General features: G+C 42.1%; 1 protein-coding gene across 1 annotated transcript in view; it reads right to left on the bottom strand.

Annotated features, from left to right (window-relative positions):
- Nucleotides 1-24,839, bottom strand: part of ETV6 (ETS variant transcription factor 6) — a 130,049-nt gene that overhangs the window by 86,163 nt on the left and 19,047 nt on the right. Inside the window, exon 2 of the mRNA XM_072358681.1 lies at nt 2,259-2,388. Coding sequence (XP_072214782.1) covers nt 2,259-2,388 — 130 coding nt within the window. The remainder of the gene's footprint in view (nt 1-2,258; nt 2,389-24,839) is intronic.

Below are 24,839 nucleotides of genomic sequence, written 5' to 3'. Positions count from 1 at the left end.
ACCTATAATCAAGCATAGTCTTTTGGCAATATTTAGCAGGAAAGGCGATCAGTAGTTTGAAACTGAGCTCGACTAATTCAAACTATAAATAGGGCACTTAAAAAAAAAAAAAAGAAGAAGAAAAAAACAGCAAATAGGGAGGATAATTACGTATTTTAAGCACTGACAGAACTTAGGAAGAAACTTTATATCCTCCTTATCCCTTAAGTCTTTACTTGGTTGAATCTTTCTCTATAACATGGTGTAGCTCGAGCAGTTACTGAACTTAAAACACAGAGTCTACTGAGAAATTCTGTAACTCGAGTAATACCACAGATCATTCTAGAAACTCATAATAGTACCCTCTGACCTTGTCATAAGTCCATATGCTCTAAACAGTGGTTCTGAATGTGAGTATTTGGGTCAATAATTATTGCATACTGAGCTAAAAATACTGCATTGCTACAGACTAGTAAGGCTACTAGTAAGGCTATATAAACGTGCTTCACATTGTTAATGATCTGAGACACTGACTTTGTCAAAGAATATTCCACAGATGTTTAATTATTAATCTTCTGTGTTTTTATAATACAGAAGGGCAGACTGGTGTAGAAATAATAATGGGACAAAAGCTTCCTTAAAAGTTCTAAAATGTGCAAATTGGAAGAAAAAAAAATAAAAAAAAAATCAAAGCAAAAGGTTCAATCACACCCAAAACACCGAACAGAAAGTTTTGACTGAACGGAAACCTTTCAAGCTTCACACTCTACCTGGCATGCTGGCTAGCTGATAAGAAGGAAGCCGGTAGTAAACAGTGCCCCACCCTTCCAGCATCAAGGGGCTCTGCCTTTCTATGCTGTGCATCTGTTAAACTCAGTTAGGAAGGCAGTAAAATTCAAAAGCCAGACATGATCCTCTGTGGAGAGGACAGACGGCAGTTCTCAAACCAGAATTAAATTAGACTAAATAACACAAGGGGAAGAAAAAAATCTCAGGGGCTAAAAGCCACACTGCAGAGAACTGCTCCGTGTTGGCTTTGTTTCCTCCACCTTTTGGGCATAAGCTTTATAACTGACCATAAGTGCTCCAGCAAGTCCTCCCAGTGCTGGGGAAATAGGCCAGCATGCACAGGCAGAGGCAAGAAAGCTCAGGGACCTCAGGAGTCTGGCTACTCAGGCAGTAGACAGAACCACTAAGAAAGCTGCAGTGCCAGCTTGCATTTTGGCCCATCAAAAGTACAAGCTGGGTTATTCTGCAGCACAGGCAACAAAAGCAGGACTGTGCAGAGAGGCGTGGGCACTGAGCAATCTTGGAGCACTGCAACTCACTGGCCATCAAGGGTGTGAGCACAGGATTACTGAAGTGCTGGGAGAACAGTCTGCATCCAGAAAAGGAACATGCTTGGAAAACAGCTGAGGACAGAAATGAGAACTCTTTTATTCCCTTTTTGTTGTTTAAATTGAAAGATCACCTCAGGAGACCATTCCTTTTCCAAAATCCCAAATAGTATGCTGCCATCTGACAGATGGAAGTTACGTTTGCCACTGGCCCCTGTTGCTTCTTATTGCTCGAGTACCCCAGGAATGTGACACCTGATAAAAGTTGTCTTAAAATCTCTCAGTTTACATCAGAACTGCTTCCTCCCTAAAAAGGAAAATTCCATTCTTCCTCAACTCCACCCTATCTCACTAATTCACCTCTCCCTGGTCAACAGCCCTTGGCCTTTCCTATTCCTCAAACATTAAATCATCTCAGCAAGGAAGTGCCTGTCTCTCACCTTGATCCCAGCTTGTTTTTGTTATAAAGGCAGTGATGTGTCCTTCCTCCTTTGCACAGTCCTTTCATGTACAGATTAGCCCTTTCCTCCTTGTTCATCACTGCCTTTGTCTGAGTAGAAGCAGAGTGCCTGGGCACCCATTGAATAAATGCACTCCGCTTACCACAGTTAGTGAACCTGACTGTGCCGCAGCACATCAGTGAGCAATTTCTAAAACACAGACAGATACACAGAGCTTCCTGACATATTAAAACCTCCACATTTTTCCCTGTCAAGAGAGAGAAGCCAAATCCTAGATAGGAGGTGGTGGTGAGGAAAGAAAACCACAATCCGAGTTGTTTAAAAATAATATACCGAAAATCAAGTCAGCGGGAGCTTTAAAGAAAATTCTAAAGCCAGGGTACTTCCCTACACATCTTCTGCCACAAATAAATAAATAAATAAATAGATCCTCCCCTCACCCTGCCCTGCACCCTCCTCAGTTCCAGGAAGTGACACTCACGCAGGTGTGCTGGCAGTCTGATCGTGTCTTCCTCCATCCTGATTGCTCGAGGCACTGAGACATGTAGTGGTGACGAGGAAGTGTAATTTGGTACTGGGCTGGCTGGAGGTGTGTACGAAATTCTCTCTTGCTGTTAAAAAGAAAGTGGGGGAGAGAAAGAGAGAAAACAATGTGAACTTTGGAACAGAGGTGTGAATCCAAGGCAGGGGTGGGGTGATGGGAGGAAAGAAGGAGGTATGCATGATGGGGGCCAGTGGCATCATGCCGCAGCATCAAGCCTGCAACAGATCACAAGCCGGGGAGGCCTGTCTGCTCCAAGCCCGAAACGGTATCAGCAACAAAGTAGGTCTGATGCAACAGTTTTAATTTTCAGGAAAACTGAATAGTTTCCAAGGGCTTTCTCAGAAATTTGCTGAGGGAGGAAAGAGAAGTGACACAGAAATGAATAGCCTGAGTGGGTTTTAAATTGGTGAAAATATGACAGCAATTTCATTATACATGTGTGCATACTGCTACTGAGACCGCCGTAAAAGCTTAATCTTATGCTAACAGAGATACGAGCATGTTTCTTAAATATTTAACACTTTATGACTTTCGAGCATTTTAAAGACATTAGTTTTACTTTTGCTGCACAAAAGCACTATCACTAAAAACCATTCTATTTACCAGTGAGTAATGCAGTACTTTTGTAATCCTGCTTAAACTTGCTGTTAGCACTTTCTTTGAGGCAGTAAAACTTGCAACCAACTAGGTAAACCAGCATACAGAAAGCAGCTAAGCAAGGACAACCCAGTAGACTTAAAGAGCAATTTGCCAATGTTGCGTTAGGTTCATAATGGTCATCATTTAGTTTATTTCTGAAAATATCTGCCAAAAATGTAGGACTTGAATTTCATCCAACCTAATGGGAAAACTCTTCTGTATTCTGAGAATGACCTTCACTCACAACACAAATTACACCCTTTGTAAATAAACACAGGAACAGTTCTGTAGAAACATGAAAAAATAAAGTCATAATCATATGCTTCTTAGAAGGTAAAGTATTAACATACGTTCCAGAGTTGGGCTGCTGACATTCAATGATGGCAGTGCAAACAGTGTGGATTTACAACCACATACCCACAGAAGCAAAAGGAGCTATTTTTGCTTCTGGGTGTTTGCAGGACAGTATAGTTGCGAACAGTATAGTACCCTCAATCTGATCTCCAGAAAGTGGAAAAGACAAACCTAGTGTTTGAGTAACAGAAGGACATTATAAATCACAATATTACCACAGCTGTGGGACAGGGAATTGGAATGACGCTGATAAAGGCACACCTACAATGTACCATTAGCAGCCTCACTGCCAGCAAAGGAAAGATTTGTACAATGTAAATAACAAATATACTAAAGCAGAAAACTCTCTCTGCCAATGAAACGGGCCATAGAGAACCTGGAGAGTCTCCCCCCATCACTGCTTCAAACTAAGCCCAGCTCAGCCTGGCATAAGTTGCTGCTATCACGTATCTACTGAGGAGCTCACACAGAAGCACTAGTCTGTCTTAAGCATCTGGGTTTCTACCACTGTAGTATACAGACTTCCTGTGGCCCAGAACAGTGCCTATGCCTCACGTTCCTTAAAGTCCAACTCCAGCATGTTGCATGTTCTGCAGCCTCGCAGAAAATGCGCCCCTTCCATGGTGCACATGCTAGAGCAATGAGAAACAAGACCCAACTTCCCAGCATTTCTTGCTGCAAGCCACAGCTCAGATAATCGAACAACACTGAAGCTCCTCATTTTGTTTATTGAACAAGATATTTATAAAAAGAGGAACACTTCTGAAACAGTCACACAATTGCTTGCCTCTGCAAACAAGTTCAAGAGGACATACGGGAGACCTGAAGTCCTTTTCCTCCGGAATGTAAGGTGCAAACTGACATCAGGTCCCACTTCATGTTCACAGAAATATGGAACCACCACTGCAAAGACAAGCGCTAAGTAGCTTCAAGGGGCCTTCTCACTAGCCAACAGCAAGAGGAAAGTCAAAGCAGCAGCTAAAACCAAAACCAGAATCAGTGCATTTCTCGCAACTTTCAGGAGGTGCTGTACCAAGATATAACGCATGCAGCATACACTGCCTTTCTCTCAGCAATGACTAATCTACTAGAGGCACATGGTAACTATCTTATTTATACCAAGGCAGCTATAAGGACATTTAGTGTTACAAGTCAATATATTGCAATAATCGTTTCCTAGTATTCGTAAGAACAGGACAGTAGGAAACACAAAGAAGTTGTGGAAATGCAAACTCGCTCATTTTGTTCCAGTTATTTTTTTCCATGCATTTTAGATGTCCACAGTACTGTGTGCATTGGTAGTATTTGCAGAAAACATTTTACAAGGCACAAAGGAGAATTAGCTCTCCAGCTCTCCTATGTGCCTTTGAAATGTCCTATCTCATGAATTCTGCATTTTTTTTTCCAGCACCTTTAACCCAAATATCAAAGCAATCTGCAGATATTAGGTAAGCCTTTTTATTAGACACACAAGCAACCTAAGCTCCAGAAAGAGCAAAGCTCAAATGAGCTAAGTAATTTCAGGGTAGAGCTGTCTTGAAACAGGACTGCATGTGCCTCCCAAGGGCAAGAGACTTGACAAATGCATCCTGAAAGAGTGATCCTTATAACCATCCTGGCCAGGTTTCCAGAAGGTGTGAACAAGAAAAGTCACAGGGAGGTCAAGTCACAGGCCTTGCAGAAAAAACTGAAGCTCATTCCTGTTTGCAGCACAGTACAAACATCATACCAGTTCTTCAGCTTACCATAGCTCCATGCTCCAATCACACACAGTACCCCACCTCCCCAGGAGTGTGAATGCAGAAGGTCACAGTTACTTCTCCAGTCTTACAGAGGCTCTTCAGAATCACACTTTCTGGAGATATCTGTTGTGTTCATATCTCTAAAACAGGATTTTTTTGAGGATGATTTTTCATCTTCATAATTCTTGACCTTTTCTTATGTGATCCATCAAACAAAATACGGTTGGTATCTCGTGCTTTTAAGGTTAAGCAGTCAGACACACTGGTACTAGAAATTTTTCTGAACGACTTTTGTAATTGGTCAGTTAAATATTTCCCATTGAGTTAAGGCCAAGAACGGACAAGACGGTTCAGCGGCAGGGTTATTCAAGCAGAAGCCTGGGAGGCAGGACAAGTAGCAGAACTGGGATGAACCTTATTCCGTGTACTTGAGTAAAAAGCCTCGATGCAGTCTGGTCTACTGGTAAAAGAGGTTAATACACTTTTCATGTGATCCTTAGAAACTATTAGTGATGAGTGTTAGGAAGGAACTTGGCATTACTATGTTCCAGACCAACTGCCTGCCATGGGACTCTAGAAGCATTTAAGCTCACAGGGGACCAAACGCTCAACCCCAAAACATCTATGAATAACTTCAAAATAGCAGTTTCCCAGTGTTTTGCCAGTATCAACAATGAGTTGAATAAAACAGTAGGCATATTGATTGTTGTCATAGTTTTTGAAAGACTTTCTTCAGTTCACAGCAAGTCAAGCAAGTACCTAAAAATGGGGGCTATATGAAAGAAGGGGACAGACTCTTTAGCAGGGTCTGTTGCCAACAGGATGTGAGGAAATGGTTTCAAACTAAAACAGGGGAGACTTAGATTGGATGTAAGACAATAGTTTACAAAAAGGGTAGTGAAGCACTGGCACAGTTTGCCAGGGAGGTGGTGGATGCCCTATCCCAGGAGACGTTCAAGGTCTGGCTGGATCAGGCTCTGAGCAACCTGATTTAGCTGTAGATGACCCTGTTAATGGCAGGAGAGTTGGACTAGATGACCTTCAAAGGTCCCATTAAAGGATTCTATGATTCTATCAAGGTTTCACCGTGAGAGCTCACCTTCACTATGGATATTGGAGAAGTGCATTAGATCAGCCTTCACAGAGACCATTCCCAAAGTTTGCTGTAGTGCCTGGTGCTCCAACAGTGCTATCTAGACAGCCACTCAGGTCTGCTGAAACTATGGCATGCTTTCAGTTGCCCCATCTAGTAGGGACAGATTAAATACACGTTTAATGTCCAAGACAAGCAACTGTTTTATTCTATTCGTACCTTAAAAAGACAAAATATTCAATATCTTGGAAATGAGAAAACCTTAGTCAAACTATCCTGTCTAAAAAAGTAAGGTAATTTGCAAAATATATCGATCATGACTACCTAGCAGGAGTGTACATAATGGCTGATCAGACTCCCAAAGCCATTACACATTGAACTCAGTGTGAAGAATTGAATCATAGAACCTTATGAGGTGGAAGGGACCTTTAAAGATCATCCAGTCCAACTCCCACACAGTGAACAGGGACATCGACAGCCAGATCAGGTTGCTCAGAGCTCCGTCCAGACTGAATATCTCCAGGAACAAGGCTTTCATCACCTCTTCAGGCAACTTGTTCCAGTGCCTCACCACTCTTACCGTAAAAAAAAGTTCTTTTTGCTGGATCATAATCTCTCTTCCTTTAGTTTGAAATCACTTCCCTTCATCCAATCACAACAGACCTAAGTAAAGAGTCTGACCCCCTCCTTGCCCTCTATAGTATCTCTTTAAACGACATCCTGTCCCTTGGGCATGTCAACCATACCACACAGTTTAGTGCTATCCATAAACTTGCTGAGGGTGCACTCAATCCCACTGTCATTGATGAAGATGTTAAACAGCACTGGTCTCTGTACTGACCCCTGAGGGACACCACTCATCACTGATATCCATCAGGACATTGAGCCACTGACACCAAATACCCTACACTGGATATAAAATCCAGATGACTTCTCAGTATGTAAAGGCCTATTCTCGTACAGTGTGCAGCGATGCTACATGAGGAAAGTTGACCAAGACTGAAAGATGACATGCCTTTGCCACCCAGGATCCACTAAGGTTCCCCTGCACTGGCTTAAAAAATGCTGGAGTAGATCATCCTTGACTTGTGCAAATCTAGGTTTGAAAAGTATGGCTGTAGCTCTCAGGACTGCAGAAGGTGATGTTCCACACACAAAACTATAGACCCTCCATCACAGAGGATCTTCAGTCCTGCAGGGAGAGACCACAAGGGTTTTCATCTCTTTCAGTGAGCACATCTAGAAATGGAAAAAAGGAAACACAAGCCTAGGGACCTGGATCTAGGGAAAGCCTGGAAGTAGGGTCAGAGGGATTGGTTAGGCTGCTGTGGTTCCTCTTAGGCATAGGTGCCTTGGATAAGGCAAGAGGTAAAAAATGGCCTCGGAGAAGAGAGTTGTTGGTGGGAAGGAAGTGTCTGCAGGAATGCCTCAGAGTGCCCTTGATGTCTGGGCACTCAAGAGGGCTATGCCAGCAAACCAGCCAATGATTTGCACAAGGGCTGACAGCAAGAAAGCAGGCAAGTTAATCATTAGGGAAGCAAGTCAGGTGAAGAGGAAAGAGAAGGAAGATGTATGCAGCATTCATCAGTGTTTTGTGTGCTAGATAAAAAAGTCCAAGAAAGTACCCACAGTTACAGGAACTGACACAGGAAAGAGGAAGGAAATCAGAGACCCTAAGGCACTGCATGGCTTTGGATACACAATTAAAACACTTGGGGATTTTGTTCAGCTCTGTAGCTTGCACAGTCCAGCTGCCGCCAGGGAAGAATGATCAAGTTCCAGAAAAAGAAAAGTAAAGCTCCGCAGTACCAGGATACAAATTAAACTCTCTACTTCCCTCCCCTCCCCCCTGTTGCTGTCATCTCCTTAATTTCCACGGCAGACTTCTCCTCATTTTTGATCCCATTAATATAGCTATTCATGTCAAATCTATAGCAGCATAATCAGCACACTATCAGTAATTAGAGAAATTAAAACAAACACAGCTCTCTGGAATGGACCTTATGCAAAGCAGCACTGGGAAAAGATTAATATCTCATTTCCTGCACACAGAGAACAGAGACTGTCTTGGTGACCTTAGCAATTTTGTGAAGTTCAGTTCCTCCCTGCCTCCTCTCTTCAGCCTGCCTCCAACCAACTTCCCAGCACACAGGGAGAAGACAGTTACCCCCTCACATCACAGTCCTCACTCAGGCAAATTCCAAAGCAAATAAAATACAGTGAGGTACAACAGTTCATCACAAAAGAAAAGGGAAGAGGAGATGATGGAGAATCCCATGCCTCTCCTAAAATGATCACAGACACTGCTCTTATTAAATTAAAGTCTTATAGAGAGCAACATTAATGCGCTTGAGTGTTGTGAAAATGCAGCTTGTGGAGGTCAATCTTGTTGAAAATGCTATGATACGGCTCCATTATTGTCTGGGCACTGCAAAATAACTCAAGCTAGCAAATATAAATGAACCTAAAACTAGCTGAGTCTCATACTTAAGAAGTATTTATTCACTGAGGTTGCTGTTATGGTGGAACACAGGGCAGAAAGCGGCTACAGGAAGATAACATCAAGTAAAACTAACAGACAATATTCAGGCAAAGATTTCAGTAAGATTCATGAAAAATTATTCATTTCTACAAACAACACAGACCGTTATCCACAGATAACCCAGACAGGCAGTGTAAAATGTATGCAGGAGGCAAATCTTTGTTCAGAATTTGCATGTGGAATCATCAGACACCGAGACAAGAGCAAAGCCTTATCAAGTCAAAGCAGAAGACTTTTCTAGGCCCCACAGAGGCAATAAAGCTGGCAACTGGCCCTACTGCTCTGAGGCAAGAGTCAACCACAGATTCAATGGCTTGATGTTAGGAAGAAATTCTCTCCCCCATCCTGCCTCTTTTCTACTCATGACTACAGAATTTGCATTACGGGGTTTTTACCACACATTCCTCTGAAGAACCTCTGTTCAGCCAAGGTATGGAGAGAGGTGTGATCCAAACAGCAAATCTCTACACCACAGTCCTGTTAGCACCCACTTCTAGCACCAACCACCACAGAAGACTTGAGAATTCACAGCAGAGCTACAAAAAACACACTAGGCTTTGAAGTAGTGTGGACAGTGAGAGGGAAGCAGAGAGGGCAATGCATAGAGACTTTCCAGGCTGAGAGAACTGCACAGCAGAGATTTCACTGCACTTTTTTTTCCCATTCTCTTTCCTAAAGAAGAGAGTGCTGGGGTGTCTCATCTATAATATATAGAGGCTGCGCAACCCCACCTGCGTGCACGGGAATTCATACCCTAAACACTCATCATGGGAGTCATGCATTCAGCATAAAATTTCTGGAGGTCACAAAACAGAGATGGAAAAATGAAGGTATACAAGGAGCTGCTCTCTTACATGTTATGGGAAAGGAGAATCCCAGAGCTGCTCTGTAATCCATTCAGACTGGCACAGCAGTATGCATGACTCTACCTGGACACATCACTGAGCTATCAGGGTATTGGAAAGTTGCAATGCCACTATGTATTCAAATATATTTCAGGGATAAGAACCACTACCGGTCATTCTGCAAAACATGAATATTTTTGTTTTTAGTGAATCTGCAGCTATTACCAACAGGATCATTCACAATGGGATGTGAAGTACTCCCATAGTACAAAGCAGGATGTCAGGACCATCACATGGACAAGTTCAAGTCACTCGTTGCACCATGGATTATCTGAAAGTCAAGTCATGGAAAAATCAGGGGAGAGTTATTCACATAGAAGTCATGGCTTTTTTTAATCATCAGTCACTGATGGAAACAAACTCTTAAGCTGCTACAACATTACAAAATACATATTTTTAAAATACAATAAATATAAGAAATGACCATTCTCAATCCCACTGCATGGCTGGTCTTGGCTCTCATCTGTACATACAACATTCCTCACTGGCTTTTTGAAAGCAGTGATTCTGGTCTGATTCACAGCAAGAGAAGTGAAGTGCAGATGCAATCCTCAGTATTTGCTATTACCAGTACAGTCAGTCAGTTTTAATTTCTCTCCTTATCTGCATGAAATCCGTTTGAACTTGAGTGTGAACAATGTGCATACATAGCTGTTTGAAAACAACTTGCATCACAATATGCCATAATTATCTTCTATCTGTCACCATTAGAAAATACAGGCACACCTAAATATCAGCTACTATAACATAATAGTTGAGAAAAAGTTGTTTATATTTGATCGTGTAGGTACCTGCCCTGGTTAAGTATAAGAACATGTCCTCTGCAAAGAGGTTATCAGCTTCTGGAGGCATTGGGAAGGAAACTGATGGCAGGCTTGGATGCTAGCATCAGAGAACACCACCAGACCAGAGGACAGGTGCACTATGATTATCCCCCAAACTAGAGCTTAACCCTGCAAAGGTGAAGCTTCTGCATCTTTCCTCACCAGTAAAATGAGACACAGCATATACAGCACTATTACATTCCATGTGGAAGCATTTCATTATACTTCAGACCTTCCATGAAAAATGACACACCAAATACTTGGAGAAACCCAGGGTTACTATGACAAGGTCCAAGCCCTACACCTTACATTGCTTCTCCTGAAAGTCCAAATAGTGCAAAACTAACTCAGCATAGACAGAGTGTGTGCTGCTGTATCCTTGTGTTCAATGCAACCTCTAAGTGGATAAAGGCAACTTTCCAGAGAGAATCTAGAGCAGCTCAGGACTAGGAGAGCTATAAATAAGGGCTGCTGGTTGCAAAAGAGGCAAGATTCACTAGGATACTCAGGAAAACTGATCAGAATCCAGAGAGAAAGACAGCCAGATAAAATACCTGTTCTCAAGGATTTTCTTAATAAGCCAGCCCAGACATAAGAGGAGATGGATGTCTGCCACTGCAAAATATCAGGTGGATTCAGATTATCTGACCCCCAGCAATGCTGAATGCAGAGGGAGTTCCTAAAAAGAGCCATACCTGAACTAACTTTGTCTGCAGTAACAGGAACTGGATGTGAAAGAAACAACAAATTACAATTCCCCCTTACTAACTTTAAGCTACTCTAGCCGCTTACTTTAAACTGAAATAAATGAGATCAGTATGACTAAACAGGAAAATCTGACAGGAGTACATAAAAAATAGCTAGGAGGGTGTCTCGTTGAATATTGTATCCTACAAATTTGCAGGCTTTTCATTCTGCATTTTATCCTACACACAAGTTTAAAGGCAGACGCGTATCTATGTATGCAAGACAGACAAGTATTAGAGTCTGAAGGTCTAGCTTATAAAGAAAGAGTAAAGGAACTACAGAGACAAAGAGAGGTATGATAGATACAGCCCACAGCTGTATCTGGAAATAAAGGAAATAAATATGAATGGAAGATATATCTGGAAGACTTTGTGGAAGGATGAGCTAACAAGAAGCTGTGATTAAAACATTCAAATGAAATGGGAGACCACTGAAGGAAGCTGAGTTACATCAAAAGAAATAAAATCTGCAGGTGGGTTAACCTGTACAAGAAACACTTTTAACAGCTACTCAACAATTTATGTAAGGTGCAATTTAACAGCTTTTTGAAGATCTCTCCGTCAGCAGTCTATGGGTATCAGAATGCAAACTAGAAGAAACTGAACCTTCTGCTGATCCAATGTATCAATCACAAAACTTTACTCAGAAAAAGGAAACAAATCACCTCGGAGTATAGCTGGAGGCACAGCAAAAGCTTTCCTTTCCTCAAATACACGGACCTTTCAGCACAGAACCATCAGCAAAGGAGACTTTTAAAATATGTTTGTAAAGAGACAGCTGGGCACGGCGTAGCATATCAGATTTAAAAGAAGATGTGTTTGAAAAGCTGAAGCTTCCCAGCAAGCTGCCCTTTTAAGAAGAGGTAGGTGACAGGATGAGAGCAGGGACTGAATTTAACATAGTGCCTGTATTCCAGGGACAATGACAGGGTCGAGTGATGGGTCTTTATTAAATGCTTTATCCTCCATTAATGCTGCACAGTCTAATGATTTGGCCATTAGCATTAACAAATCTGCAATGTCCCTGCCTGGAGCTAATAAGTAATGAACTAAGCGAGTGAATATTCTGTTGTGTAAGGAGTGCTATTAGCAATCCTTTCCTAACTACTGTGAAAACAAGAGATGCCTTCCAGGTACAACCTGTCCATGTGACAGGGTACATCACACACCACCCTTGTATGCTGTGGAAATTCCACAGGCACTCCCAAGACTCAGCAGGGGAACAAGGAGTGGATCACCCACTGCATGGTGCTGCCGTACAGGGTTGGACAGCAGATGACAAAATGTGGGACAAGAAGGCACATGACAAAACGTGATCTGCACAAGAGGCTTGAGTATAAATGGTGAAAAGAACAGGAGGGAAGTTCTGGTTCCAGACCCACTACTCACTCTCTAAAACAAGTTGTGGCTTTAACAAAGCACTCTGCCCCTTTGTTGTGCCTTGGAGGTAACGCAATGGTGCTGAGCCCACAGGCATGTCAAGTGTTGGGAAGCTGAAGTCCAAAAACCTCAGCTTAGCTGTTTTGTTTTTCTGCCATAGCTTTTGCTGTCCATTAAGTTACCTAACTTTTAATTTCTCCTTTCAACCTGTGCATATTTTTTGCTATTTCTCAAATTATTAGTCTCTTTTAGCTCAAAATCCCAATGCACTGGTTGTGACGCTGCTCCTGGCAAAAGAAAAGTGCTGAAGTTTCACGTTGATTATCACTGGCTTGTTTTTGACAACTAAGCACTGCTGGTTCACACCTGAGTGGACACTGCAGTGAGAGTCCCATCACCACTACCCTGAGATTGCTTATGAGCTGCAAATCTTTCCTCATTACAGACATGACAGGCTTGGGAACTGAGCCAACTGAAATTGTGTAAATCATAGTCATTTGAAGAAAAAAGTGTTTGTTTTGGGCACATTTTAGCTCAGTATGAAAGTTTATCTATGGCTTACAACACTACACTATCCACACATGCCTCATAAAACCACCACCATTTCCCTGCATTGAAGAGAAGCGATACTGCACTCACCTTCACAAAGCGGAGGGACCAAAACATTCAGAGATTAGGCAATTAGCTCAGACAGCAGCACAGAGCAAAACAAAAACCTACTTTCATTGAAACATCAAGGTTAGAAAAGACCTTCAAGATCATCTAGTTCAACTGTCCAGCTACCACCAATACTTCCCCACTAACCTGTGTACAACATCTAAAAGCTTCAGACATCTTAGAAAATAATAGTCTCTCCTAGGAACCCTATCAGGCTCTAAACCCATATGTTCCAACTGAACAATTATACTGCAATAGCATCCAGAAGCAACTTGAACCCCAGCACCGTTGTCCAAGGCACTGCAGAAACAGATCAGAGGACAGCCCCTGCCCAGCAGAGCTCAAAGCCAAAGCAGCCAAGACAGAAAAGCACTGGAGGAAAGAACCTTTATGAATCCTATTTTACAATCAGGAAATAGAAGGGCAGAAAGAAAAGCAAGTTGTCTAGATCCCATCCTGACTCTACCTGCAGTGCCTTGTTTCTGGAGTTACACAGCTCTGAAAACAGGAGAAACTAGGAGGAAAAAGCTGACTTTGATGAAATCAATCAGCCGAGGTGGCATGCAGATATCATGCAAAAGCTCTCAAAGGTTCTCACTTTGTATTTTAATACTAAGTTTAAATAACCCTCAGCCTCCCAACGAACCCCTGACACCAAAGCATTGCTTGAAATCTTTTGACTGAAGTGCACAGCAGGGATTGTCCATACCAGATGAGAGCTAGTGGACCTGTTCCAGAGACACATCCCTCCAGTGCCACAAGAACCAGGACAGAGGCACTGCAACCCTTCCCACAGTTACACAACCACACAGACCCAGTCAGCAAGGCAGGTTTCCTTACCCGACTCAGTCACCACAGCAAAACCACCGCAAAGAGCAGCACAGCCTTCCACTGGCACAGGCAGAGCAAGAACCAGGGGGCATCAATCACCCCATCTAATCAAGTAAGGCGTGTTCAACACTCAGGCTGAGCTGTGAGACTGTTAGAAGAGATGGGGGAAAAAAAAAAAAAAAAGAGAAGAAAAAAAAAATCAAAACAAACTGCTTCCAAGACTCATGACAAAACCCTTCTGCTTCTACGAGTAAGGAGGTGACTGGGACAAGTGCCCAAGAGCAAGCACATTCCCAGCTTTGAAGACACACGTTTGTTCCAGCAAGCATCCCCCTAACCCTTTCCACTACACACCCTTCCCCACAATCCTGCTCACACGTAGCAATGGCTGAGCTTTTCATGAGGGGAAAATTAATCGGAATTTTCTCTTTTTTCTTTTTTTTTTTTCAAGCTGGCAACAAAGCCGTGAGACTTTTCCTGGCATTTCTCCTGTTTATACAAGACCTGCCAAACCGGTTGTGTGATTTTTATACTGCTTTCTTTTCCACAAAGTCCTTCGAAAGGCAGAATAGCAGAAAGCAAATAAGGAAAAAGTTTGGTTATACCGGTCCAAAGATCAACCCTTGGTGATACAGTTGAAAATAAAAAATTAACTAGAACTGTCTGAAATGTATATTCAACATCCAAAGATCAGCACTGTTTATGTTTATTAAGACTACGTCACAACAGTCCAGTTGCTCTGCCTAGCAAAAGGCGGTCCTATTTCTAATGGTTTAAAATCTAAATACACACAGTGAGAAGCAGATGAAATGAAAAATGAGGTACAGAGAAGTGAAACAAATCATTCAAAGTCACACAGAGCCAGGGAAAGGATGCAGGTCTTCTGACTATCCACCAGGCTCCCTGGGTATTGGATCATGTCACTTTCCCTACGGTATCTAACTCCCAGCCATGCTTGGCCTACTACATGTGGGTATAGCTGCCTTACATCCAGGGCCAAATAGTTTCTAAGCCTAGAAAATTCTGTTGCCTTATCCTCCTATAACACAATATGCAAGTAATAACTCATCCATTTTAACTGCCTAACTACAAGTCCACTGCCAGGGATCTGAACACCAGAAGGGGTAACAAATTTTACAGCAGGCATTTCCCTCAGCACCCACAATCTTGCTAAAAATCAAAACATTCCACCAGCCCTTTCAATTACTACATGAGTATTTTTAACTTTTTTTCTACATTACTTCAGTGCAGCAGCACAGTGCGCTGCTACACTTTCCAAGTGGAACATTTAGTCATCAATTCAGAAGAAAATTTCTGTTTCGATATTAATTTTGTTATCCACATTCAAAAACCCAAAGCAAAACGACTAAACAACTTTGCAAGCTAAGCTTTCCATTCCTCATACTCTGGTCTTGCTCTAACATCAGAATTTCCCCACAAGATGAAAACTCTATGGGCATGAGAAATCCACGCAATGTACCAACAAAACAGTCACTACCTACGCGCACTGGGTGCCCATTGTTTGCTCAGGTGTTCCTATCTCCCGGGATGGCACAGAAAGCACAGCTCTCCCCTCCTGCACACAGCTCTTGTCTACGAGGCCACCCAGCATATGAGGGAGCCTGCTCCAAGTATGGCCCTGCTTGCCATAGTAATATTCATCTTTACTGGGCTGTATAAAAAAGGATGAGATAAAACCTTGAGCACATAAATGGGCAAAGTTCATGCTTACAGCTGCTCTTCATGGGCCACTTCATACTGACACACCTGCTCTTTTGGCAAGCGGTTTTGCTCCCAGAGGCTCAGACTTCACAAGGCTGCTGTGGCTGGGCTGGATGATGAAACGGGAGCTCTTAAACTAGCTTCAATGAGAACCATCAGCCCTCAGACCCTGAGAGTCACCTACCCATGACAGAATGCTGTCCACACAAGCTGCACTCATTGTACCACTGGCAACCACTCCACCTGCCTCCTGCCAGCCAACCCACTTCTACTGTGATTAGTACTAAACTAAATAAATTTGTGAGCTGTCCTAGAAAACATAACTTTATTTTCTCCTCCAAAATCTTCTCCTCTTCCCGCCCCAGCTCAGGCTGGAATTGTGGCAATAAAAAATACAGCAATCCAAGCCTCTGACTGGAAACATTTAAAAGCAGAGTAGCACCATTTGTAAGGAAAGCTGCAACTTTGTACTGGGTTAGTTGCTCTGAGTGCACAGACTCCCAGGCAAAGATCCATCTTTCAACACAAGCCTTCGTGTGTGCACATTCGGGTATGTTAGACATACATATTATTACATACCTCCACTGCAACTTTATGTTGAAATTCACAGTAATGATTAGAAACCTGTGCTGAAACTCATCTAAACCAGTGAGTCTGTAAAAATAACAGCAAGATCTTAATCTTTGATGCTGGATGAACTAATCTGAAAAGAAAACCCTCTGAGTAAGCATCTGCGTTCCCACTGGCAAAGGGAGCAAAGGGTTTTGCTGAACACTGGAAATTGCAAAAACGGGAAATGAAGATACTGGTATCTTTAGTGAGCAGAACTACCTGCTCCTATTACTTGCAATAGCTGGCTGGTGACACAGGCTGTGATACATTGCAGCATGACGATAACCCTTGCTATAACTAAGCCTTTAATTATGGAACAGCTGGGAAAAAAAAGGAAAAAAAAAAACCAAAAAACACAACATGCATAAAGCCTGTGGGGAAAAGAAAACAGTGAGAACAGAGATGTATACAGCAACCTTGGTGCAGCAGAAATTGTTGTTGTTGCTCCTGATTTGTGAGAGTAATGAAGCCGTTACTGAGAAAGAAGGATTTAAAGGTATGCTGAAGATTTTCCTTTGTGGAAACACAAAGTTCTATGGGCACTAGCTGGACAGACTCCAGCCAACTACACATACAAAAAAGCCAGTGACTCCCAATGAACAGACACCAGAGCACGTGTGTTCCTATAAATACAATGATGCAGTCTTCTTATTCATAAAAGAAAAATATTTTATTCCACTCTTGCACCCTAAAAAAAATTAGCTGTGCTGCTAAAATGAAAGTAAATCACTGAGGGGATCTGAGTGCTACCTCTTGCCATCAGCAAGTATTACCTCAAGCAGACAGACACAGTGTGAGAGCTCTTTATCCATCCCAGTACAAAGCTCAGAGCTTCACTGTACTACTGGGGGCTCAAGCCCAAACAAAAGTGACACTCTTTGAAGTTAAACAGGGGCAGTGGGTTAGCAACAAAGGGACTACATCAGCAGCTGTAGAGTTAATGCAACCAGGGCTGTTCTCTTTCAGCTACATCCGTAACTTGAGCTTCAGCAACACCAGGAGTTTCTCTTGAGTGCAAGGAGAAAGCAATGCTCAGGTGGAGGAGAGGATATGTATTTAAATGGGAGAGGGAGCAGAGGAAAAAAACGGAGCTATGAGATGAGCTCTCAGAGCAATGCAGACAAATCTTGAGTGGCCAGCCTCTTTCAAGACCGTTTTCCACAAAACAAATTCTAGTTACACCTTGCAATCTGTATCACAAAAACAATAAGCAACACGCCTCCCAACTCCAAGAATTCCAGAGAAAATCAGACAATCTGTGTTCTGCCATATTATGCATACATTTAAAATACCCTCCTCCCTCTTCTCTGTACCCATGCCTGACTACAAACCTCCTGACAGCCAGTTTGTACAGTGATGAGTGTAACTCCAGGCGCTGGTGCTCAGTTTCCTGACTCAGATTTACAGGGACAATTTGTATCACAGCAGCCACCCCACTACTTGCTATCTACCTTTTCCCTTCTATCTCTTTCTACCTATCAATTTCAGAGACTGTGCACATGATAAGAAGAAACTTTGTTCCCTACGGAGACCAGATCTAGGCCAAAAATAAGTTGTACCCAGAGAGCAGCCACTAGCTAGCTTCTGAATGTACCTATATAAGCTGCCCACTCTCATCACTGTTACGTGCCATGCTGGAGCAGATAGCAATAGACTAAATAAGCTGTGTGTGATGGCCAAGCAGCAGGGCCTGGCCGAGCTTTGCAAGCAGAAGGGGTACAGCCATGTGGACAGAGCCTTTGGTCTGCTCGTGCTGTGTACTAAGGGTTACAACTCCCTGCCGCACCCGCACAACCTTTGGCAAAAGGTGAGACTTCAGGCTTCTGAAAACCTCAGGTCCACAAAAACAGTCCATACATCATTACTCTGTGTGATATACAAGAGCTTTTGATGATGTTTGTACAAGAAGCTGTCACAGTTTTGTTCAATTTTGTACCGTTTCAGCTAGAATTTGGTGGCTTTATCCAAAGATGCTTGCAGACCAAAACCAAAACCAAAAATAACCCACTAATGACAGGAGAAAGTACAAAGGAGTTACTGAGTTAAATTTTACTCATACTGATGCAACAAATCTTCACTTCTGCAAACCCACCAAGTCTGGCTGAACTTTTGCCTCATTTTCTTCAACTTTCATGCAGAAAACAGGCTACTTGGGAATGGTTTTGTCCTGTTAGAAGTACCTGAATCATAAATGAAATGAACTTCAACTCCTCTTAATCTCCACACCCAGGGGATGACCACTCGCACAACTCCGCAAGGCAGCAAACTGCTGCCAACACTACGCTGGTAGGTTGAGATTGCAGGTGGGGGGATTAGCAGCAGGGGCAGGCAGATACTTAACAGGCAAAAGCTGCTGTTCTCATGGCAGAATCATTTTCAAGGAAAAGCCTTGAGAGAAATCTCCCTTTCTCAATTATGTCAAAACATACTTTTGTCAAGTCAAAATCTTGTCCAGAGTTTCTCATCGGTGACCATTTAGAAGAAATAGTACAATACATTTGTTTTTCATCATCAGCTGCTTCCGTCAGACCACCAACACCCTATCACAGAGACTTAACAAAGGCTCAGCACCAGGCAATTTCAGGAGACAACAGAACTGCAGCACAGGAGAACTGCCTAAGGAGAAGCCTGTGGTTACAGGACAGGTTTCAGCTATCTCCTTTCAGCTGGAGCTGAAAGAGACCAAGCCCATCTCTCAGCACAGCCATCCTGCTAATGCCCAGGCTCATTGCTTAATCCTATCTCAACATCCTGCACAGCGTCTTTCCTAGCAAAACATGAAATCAGCAGGAAACAGGGATGGCTTATGGACTACGTGCTGCTGAGTGCAAACCTTCTCATTCACAACAACAGTTAAATGCCACACAGAAGAAAGGGCCTGAAAGAAGGGACAGTTTGCCCCACCAGGCTAACGAGACCCTCCTCTTCTAGCTCTTCTCCTCACTTACATACCCTGCCCTTCTGGAAAGCAGGGCTGGTTTCTCACTAGTTAGAAGAGGGATGAAATTGGAGCTTGAACAGATGTTGCGGGGCTCCTGATAGTGAGTGATTTCCATTAACATACAGAGTACACTAATAATCGCTGAGGAGGCAGAGGAGCTCAATTTGCATGGCAGCCCTCTGGAGCCCACGCAGGAAATATGCCCAATCAAGTCAGAAGAACAGTGGTTGCAGGTCAGCAAAGTAACGCTGGGATTAGAATGCACATCATGGCAATGAATTACCTGCTGATTAAAGCTGCTAGAGATAATTTCAATTACCTGCAGCTCTGAAAATCAGCCTATATACAGCCCAAAGCCCATCTCGTGCTGTAGCCACGGCACGGCGGGAAGCCCCTCAGCACTCCAATGCGTGAATCAATTCCCTCCCCACAACCTCGCCATAACAAGCCCTTCCCCAACAACAAACAGAGCAACTCACACTGCCAAAAATTCCTTCCATCTGCTTTTCATATTTCTCTATAATGGAAAAATAGATCCTCTGCTATTTTTAAAACAGACTTGGTTTGCTGTCTTAACTTATTTGCTTTTTAATTAATATAATTACCTCAATATATACACACCACTAAGAAAACAGTATGTAAATACAGGGAAAACCTGGCTCAAGAAATCACAAGTGACCCCAGGATCAGTGGGAGGAAAACCCCTTATCTTCTCTCTATACTGGAAACACTCAGTACACACAGTTGTGAAGGCAGGAGGGGAAGAAGAGGTAGCTTTGGAAGTAAGAACATCAATTTCCCCCAAAATTTCACTATTAAAAGAAAGTGTCAACTTGGGGGAAAAAAGAAAGGAAAAAAAACAATATCCAAAACACTACTAAAAATTAACAACAGCCCTCCCCCCCCCCCCCACACACAAAAACCATATGCAACTACAGAGGCAAAGATGAGAGTAAAAGCTGAGGTGGAGTGGAAAAGACACAACACAGTAGTAAGTAGTTGAGGCAGTACCCCTTCAGCCTAGGTAAGTCCCAGCCAGAGCATCACATCTGACCAGGTCTTCAACCTGATTTGTTTGAGTCTAAATCAGTGACACGCTGATAGGCTTCCATATCTATTCTGTTTGGAAGGAGCTGAGGATGCTCAGCAGTTTCTAGAACAGATGCTCATAGCCAAGAACTTAAGAGAGGAAGGAATACAGAGAAGTGTCATGGGTTAACCGAAAATCTACCATGACAAGAAGTAGCTAATTTTCTGTTGTGGCTAACAAAAAAAGCCCTTGTGTTTATGGGGGAAAATAAAAATAAATAAATAAATGTGTTTCTTCTCTAAAAGGACGTAAAAGCTTTATTATTGTTGTTAGAAAGGAAAATACATAAAAATATAATTCATGGTATTTTTCAGGGGAAAAGTCACTGAATACAAGTCCTGTCTCTATGTAACTAGCAGGCCACACTGATGCAAGAATACACAGCATATTTGACGTATTTGAGTAATTAAAAGAAAAAACAAACCGAAAAACACTAACTTCTTTCACGCTTCAAATTCCGCATTCATGCATGAACCTATAGATCACAAAGGAAGGGACTGAATAAACCTTACTTAATTCCCTTCTTTTGTCAGTTACACTGCTGCTTTATTTCTGAAGAGGGTGCTTTATCATCACGTGGGTGAATTAGCAAAAACTGGATCATGAAGTGTCTGAAATTAATAACACATATGTGCAAAGTGTATTAGCCAGTACTCACATTAATGTAGAAGACAGAGATGTTAAAAGAACAGCTAAGATAAAAGACAATAATGCAGCAGTTTTGCATATAAGCCTAATATGCTTAGGCCTACAGGTCTCATTAGATCCCTAAGAGTCAGGCACCAACGATGGAAACTAAAATCTCAGCCTTGGGCTCTGCTCCAAGACCATTCATGGGATCTATACACACAATATGAGTTAATTTACTGGATATATTGCTTCTTTTACACTAGTGCAAAAAGACAATGATAAGAAATTTTTTCCTCTGGATTGTTTATCAACACCTCCATTACCAAAGCTCCCACTGAAATTCAAAAGCAGGTAGGCTTGCTCAGGGATCTCAAAAATAGCAAAGCTCCAGCGCTTTCAACCACCTGGGACACAGTCCAGCTTCCTTGCACATTCACTCCCAAACCAAAAGCAACACCTGTGTTTTTTTAACTAGCATGGGGCCACAATCCTGCAATCGGATCTGCATAGGTGGGTACCTGCACGTATAGAATCCCTCTGAAGCAGCACAGGTCCACCTACGCAGATCTGATTGCTGGATCAGGAGTTTGGCAGGAGTCCATGCTAAGGGCTTGTCTACATTTGGGTTATGGAGGTTGGAGTTGTTTTGTTGTTTTGTTTGGTGTTTTGGTGTTGTTATTGGGTTTTTCTTGCCTTTTTTTTTTTTTAAATCAATGATAACTACAGTTCAGCAAACATTCAAAGGAAGAAGGCTGTCCTAATATAAAAAAGGGATTCATATCACACTGCCTTTCACCTCTGTTGACACCTTACTTACAGAGAGCAACCGAGTAGCACAACTTCTACAGACAGAGCTATGAAGCTGTTGCACCATTTATATTTTGCAGCAGCTCCCCATGTGGAGACAGTTCTGGAACCAACACATTATTTTTATTCCAGGACAATTATGCTGCAAGCAATGCCAACAACCTATTTCATAGTAACTAAATCACAGTAGGATAACCAGTCTAGAACTAAGTTAAGCATCCAACCACCACTGTACCCACCTAATATACCAGACCATAAGAAACGTGGAACAGACCTGAATGCCTGTTCAAAACAGTAGGAGGCTTCCCAAAGACTTCAGCAGGCTTTGGCTGAGGCACTGAATAAGGGAAATTGCTTAATTCTTGTGTATTTTTAAAAAGGAGTCTAAAAAAATAATCACACAAAACTGAGCCACAAGCCTGCAGGCATTCAGACACATGAGTAATCCCCCCCAAACCCAGTGGGACCCATGCATTCGTAGAATTACGTTCTTGGTACATCAAGAGCAGCCAGAGTAAATTATTAACCCTTAACTTTCCTACTGAGAGGCAGCCCAAGAGAAAGTCCAGAGGACTGTCCAACCACCATATTCATCTTGCTTTCACCTATCACCTTCTCTTACATTGAGAAATACAAATTTAGTAGTGAGAATTACGTATACCAAGGTGACAAGCACTGCAATCAATTCCTTTCTAAACAGAGGAATAACAATTACTACATACAATGTTTGTTTCATGGTGGATTTATTTTGCGGCTGTTTAAGCATCAGTGAGGTTTTTTGTTTTGTTTTTTTTAAGGATAAAATCTTTCCATCTAAAAATTCTATCCAGATGTGGATTTCAGATTTCCAAATTTGGGAATGTTCGATCCAAGAGCTGTTGTTTTAGACTTTTCGCCATGATCATCAATGTAAACATAAAAGTTCTTAATTATTTTACCCCCGAGCTATCAAGAGACTCACCCTATATTTGGCCAAAACTAAGTGCAGGTCCATAAAAATCTCAGTAGATGTTTACAGGAGACAGGCCTAAGTCATGGAACCTTAGATCATACAAGTTTTGCAACATTCTGCTAATTTGTTTATGAAAGTTCAGCAAAATTATCTGAGGTAAATTTAATGGACCTGAGAACAGTAAAGATAAGTTTCAAAATTGGTTATAAGCATCTTCCCTTCTCCATTTGCATCACAAATTGCAAGTTTATAAGAGAGGAGAGTATATTCCTTACTCCAGCAGGGTTGATAATTGCTAATCTTGGTCTTCTGAGATGTTGCAAAGATGAGCAATCACTTCCTGCACCATCAGTTCCATCTGTCCCATGTATCTCCTTCCTTAGCAGCGTGGAAATAAGAAAATATTCCTTTGAATCACAGCTTTGGCATTCTACTAACTATTGAAGAGGGAGGGGGGAAATCACTACGTTCGGCTATTTAACTCATTCTTAACTCATCTATGAAATTATGAGGTCAAACTAACTCGATTCTTACCAGTTCAGTATTATCTTTACAGCAGTGACTAAATTCTGTTCTCCTTCCACTTACCAGTCTTCTCTTTCCTTTTTCACCCATCTTTAGACACCAGTTCAACCTCTTCAGTCCTTTACAGCATTTGCTTTTCTTCCTTGGAAAGTGAGTTACCTGATGTTTCAAACGCCCCCGACAATAAGCACAGACCACTTTGCCCTTACATGTTTAAGGACCACTGCATACTGTACAGACAGCTAACAGTTAAAGCCTCTCAGTACAGCAAGACAATAGAGTAGCATTCCTCATTTATTGCCAGGAGAAACTGAGGCACAAAAGAGAAGAGTGCAGGGGACTCAAGGAAAAATCTGTAAGAAAACAGTATATATAACACATACCATACGATGATGTATATAATGTAGATATATAACATAGCAATATTAGTAATATACACAACAGCAAAACAATTTGATTACAAACATATGAGCAGAAATTTATTTCAGTAGCAATCATTAATGAAAATCCCAATCTGTTTTAATTGGAACAGTTTAAATCCCAATGCTAAAATAATACTGCTCACAAAAACTTTGGATTTTACAGATGAAAAGAAACAAAGTACAGAGAGATGATGCTGAAGCTTATCCTCTTGTAAACAATCTCAGTGAGCAAATCCAATGCGATGAACATTCTGAATCATATTTTTCCAAAATCAGCTGCAAAGACCTCAGTAATGATCAAAATGAAGAGCATCTCGCATGATGTTATGAAAAGAACTTGGGTAGCAAATGGACTTGTAACACTCCATCTAGGCACTGTAAGCCTGCAAACAGCTCCTGAGTTGAGATTCTGGAAAAGACAGTTTTCCCAGCAACAAGAAATAGCCATTGATACAAACACTAGGTTGGCTGTCAAACCCTTGGGTTCAGTAGAGCAGCTTCTCCTGCTGACCTAAGTCTGCCCCTCGGCATAATCATTAAACATTTTCTGCCAGGAGGATTATGAAGACCAAAGCTCTCTTTAAAGACAGGCAAGCAGCTGTACAGAAAGAGTCATGGCTTGTTTGGTTTGAGGCTTGTTGTTTGTGTTTTTAGGTTGTGTTTTTCTAAACTGAGGTATGACATCGTTTAAATGCTCAAGGCATGAGTAAGAGGGGTCACAGCATTGCTGTACTGAAGTGTCTGCTCAGTGACCCCATGCTACCCCTGAGTGGCTGTTCTCAGTCCACCTGATAGCTCAGGAACTCCTTTTCAAGTCATCTCAATCCAATAGCCAACCACGAGACCACAACTGCTTGTCTCCATCTCCCACTGCCCAAATGGTAACACTTTCTTTCTGCTAAGGACTCTTTGATTCACATCCTGGATCCTTACTGGTAAGGCAGGTTCTACAGGCCAGATGTTGACACCCTTTACACCTGCAAGTACAGCTTTGTATGGTCTGGCTGCTGGGTGATGCTAATGGTCTGGCATAAGTGGAAATGGCCCTGCAATCTGAGTTCAGTGAACAGTTCTGCTCATGATGCCCTGAAAAGAGAAGAAACT

Source organism: Excalfactoria chinensis, chromosome 1, assembly GCF_039878825.1.
Source record: "Excalfactoria chinensis isolate bCotChi1 chromosome 1, bCotChi1.hap2, whole genome shotgun sequence".
Lineage (NCBI taxonomy): Eukaryota > Metazoa > Chordata > Aves > Galliformes > Phasianidae > Excalfactoria > Excalfactoria chinensis.
The sequence above is the reverse complement of the archived record's forward strand: the minus strand, read 5'-3'. Positions and strand labels throughout refer to the sequence as shown.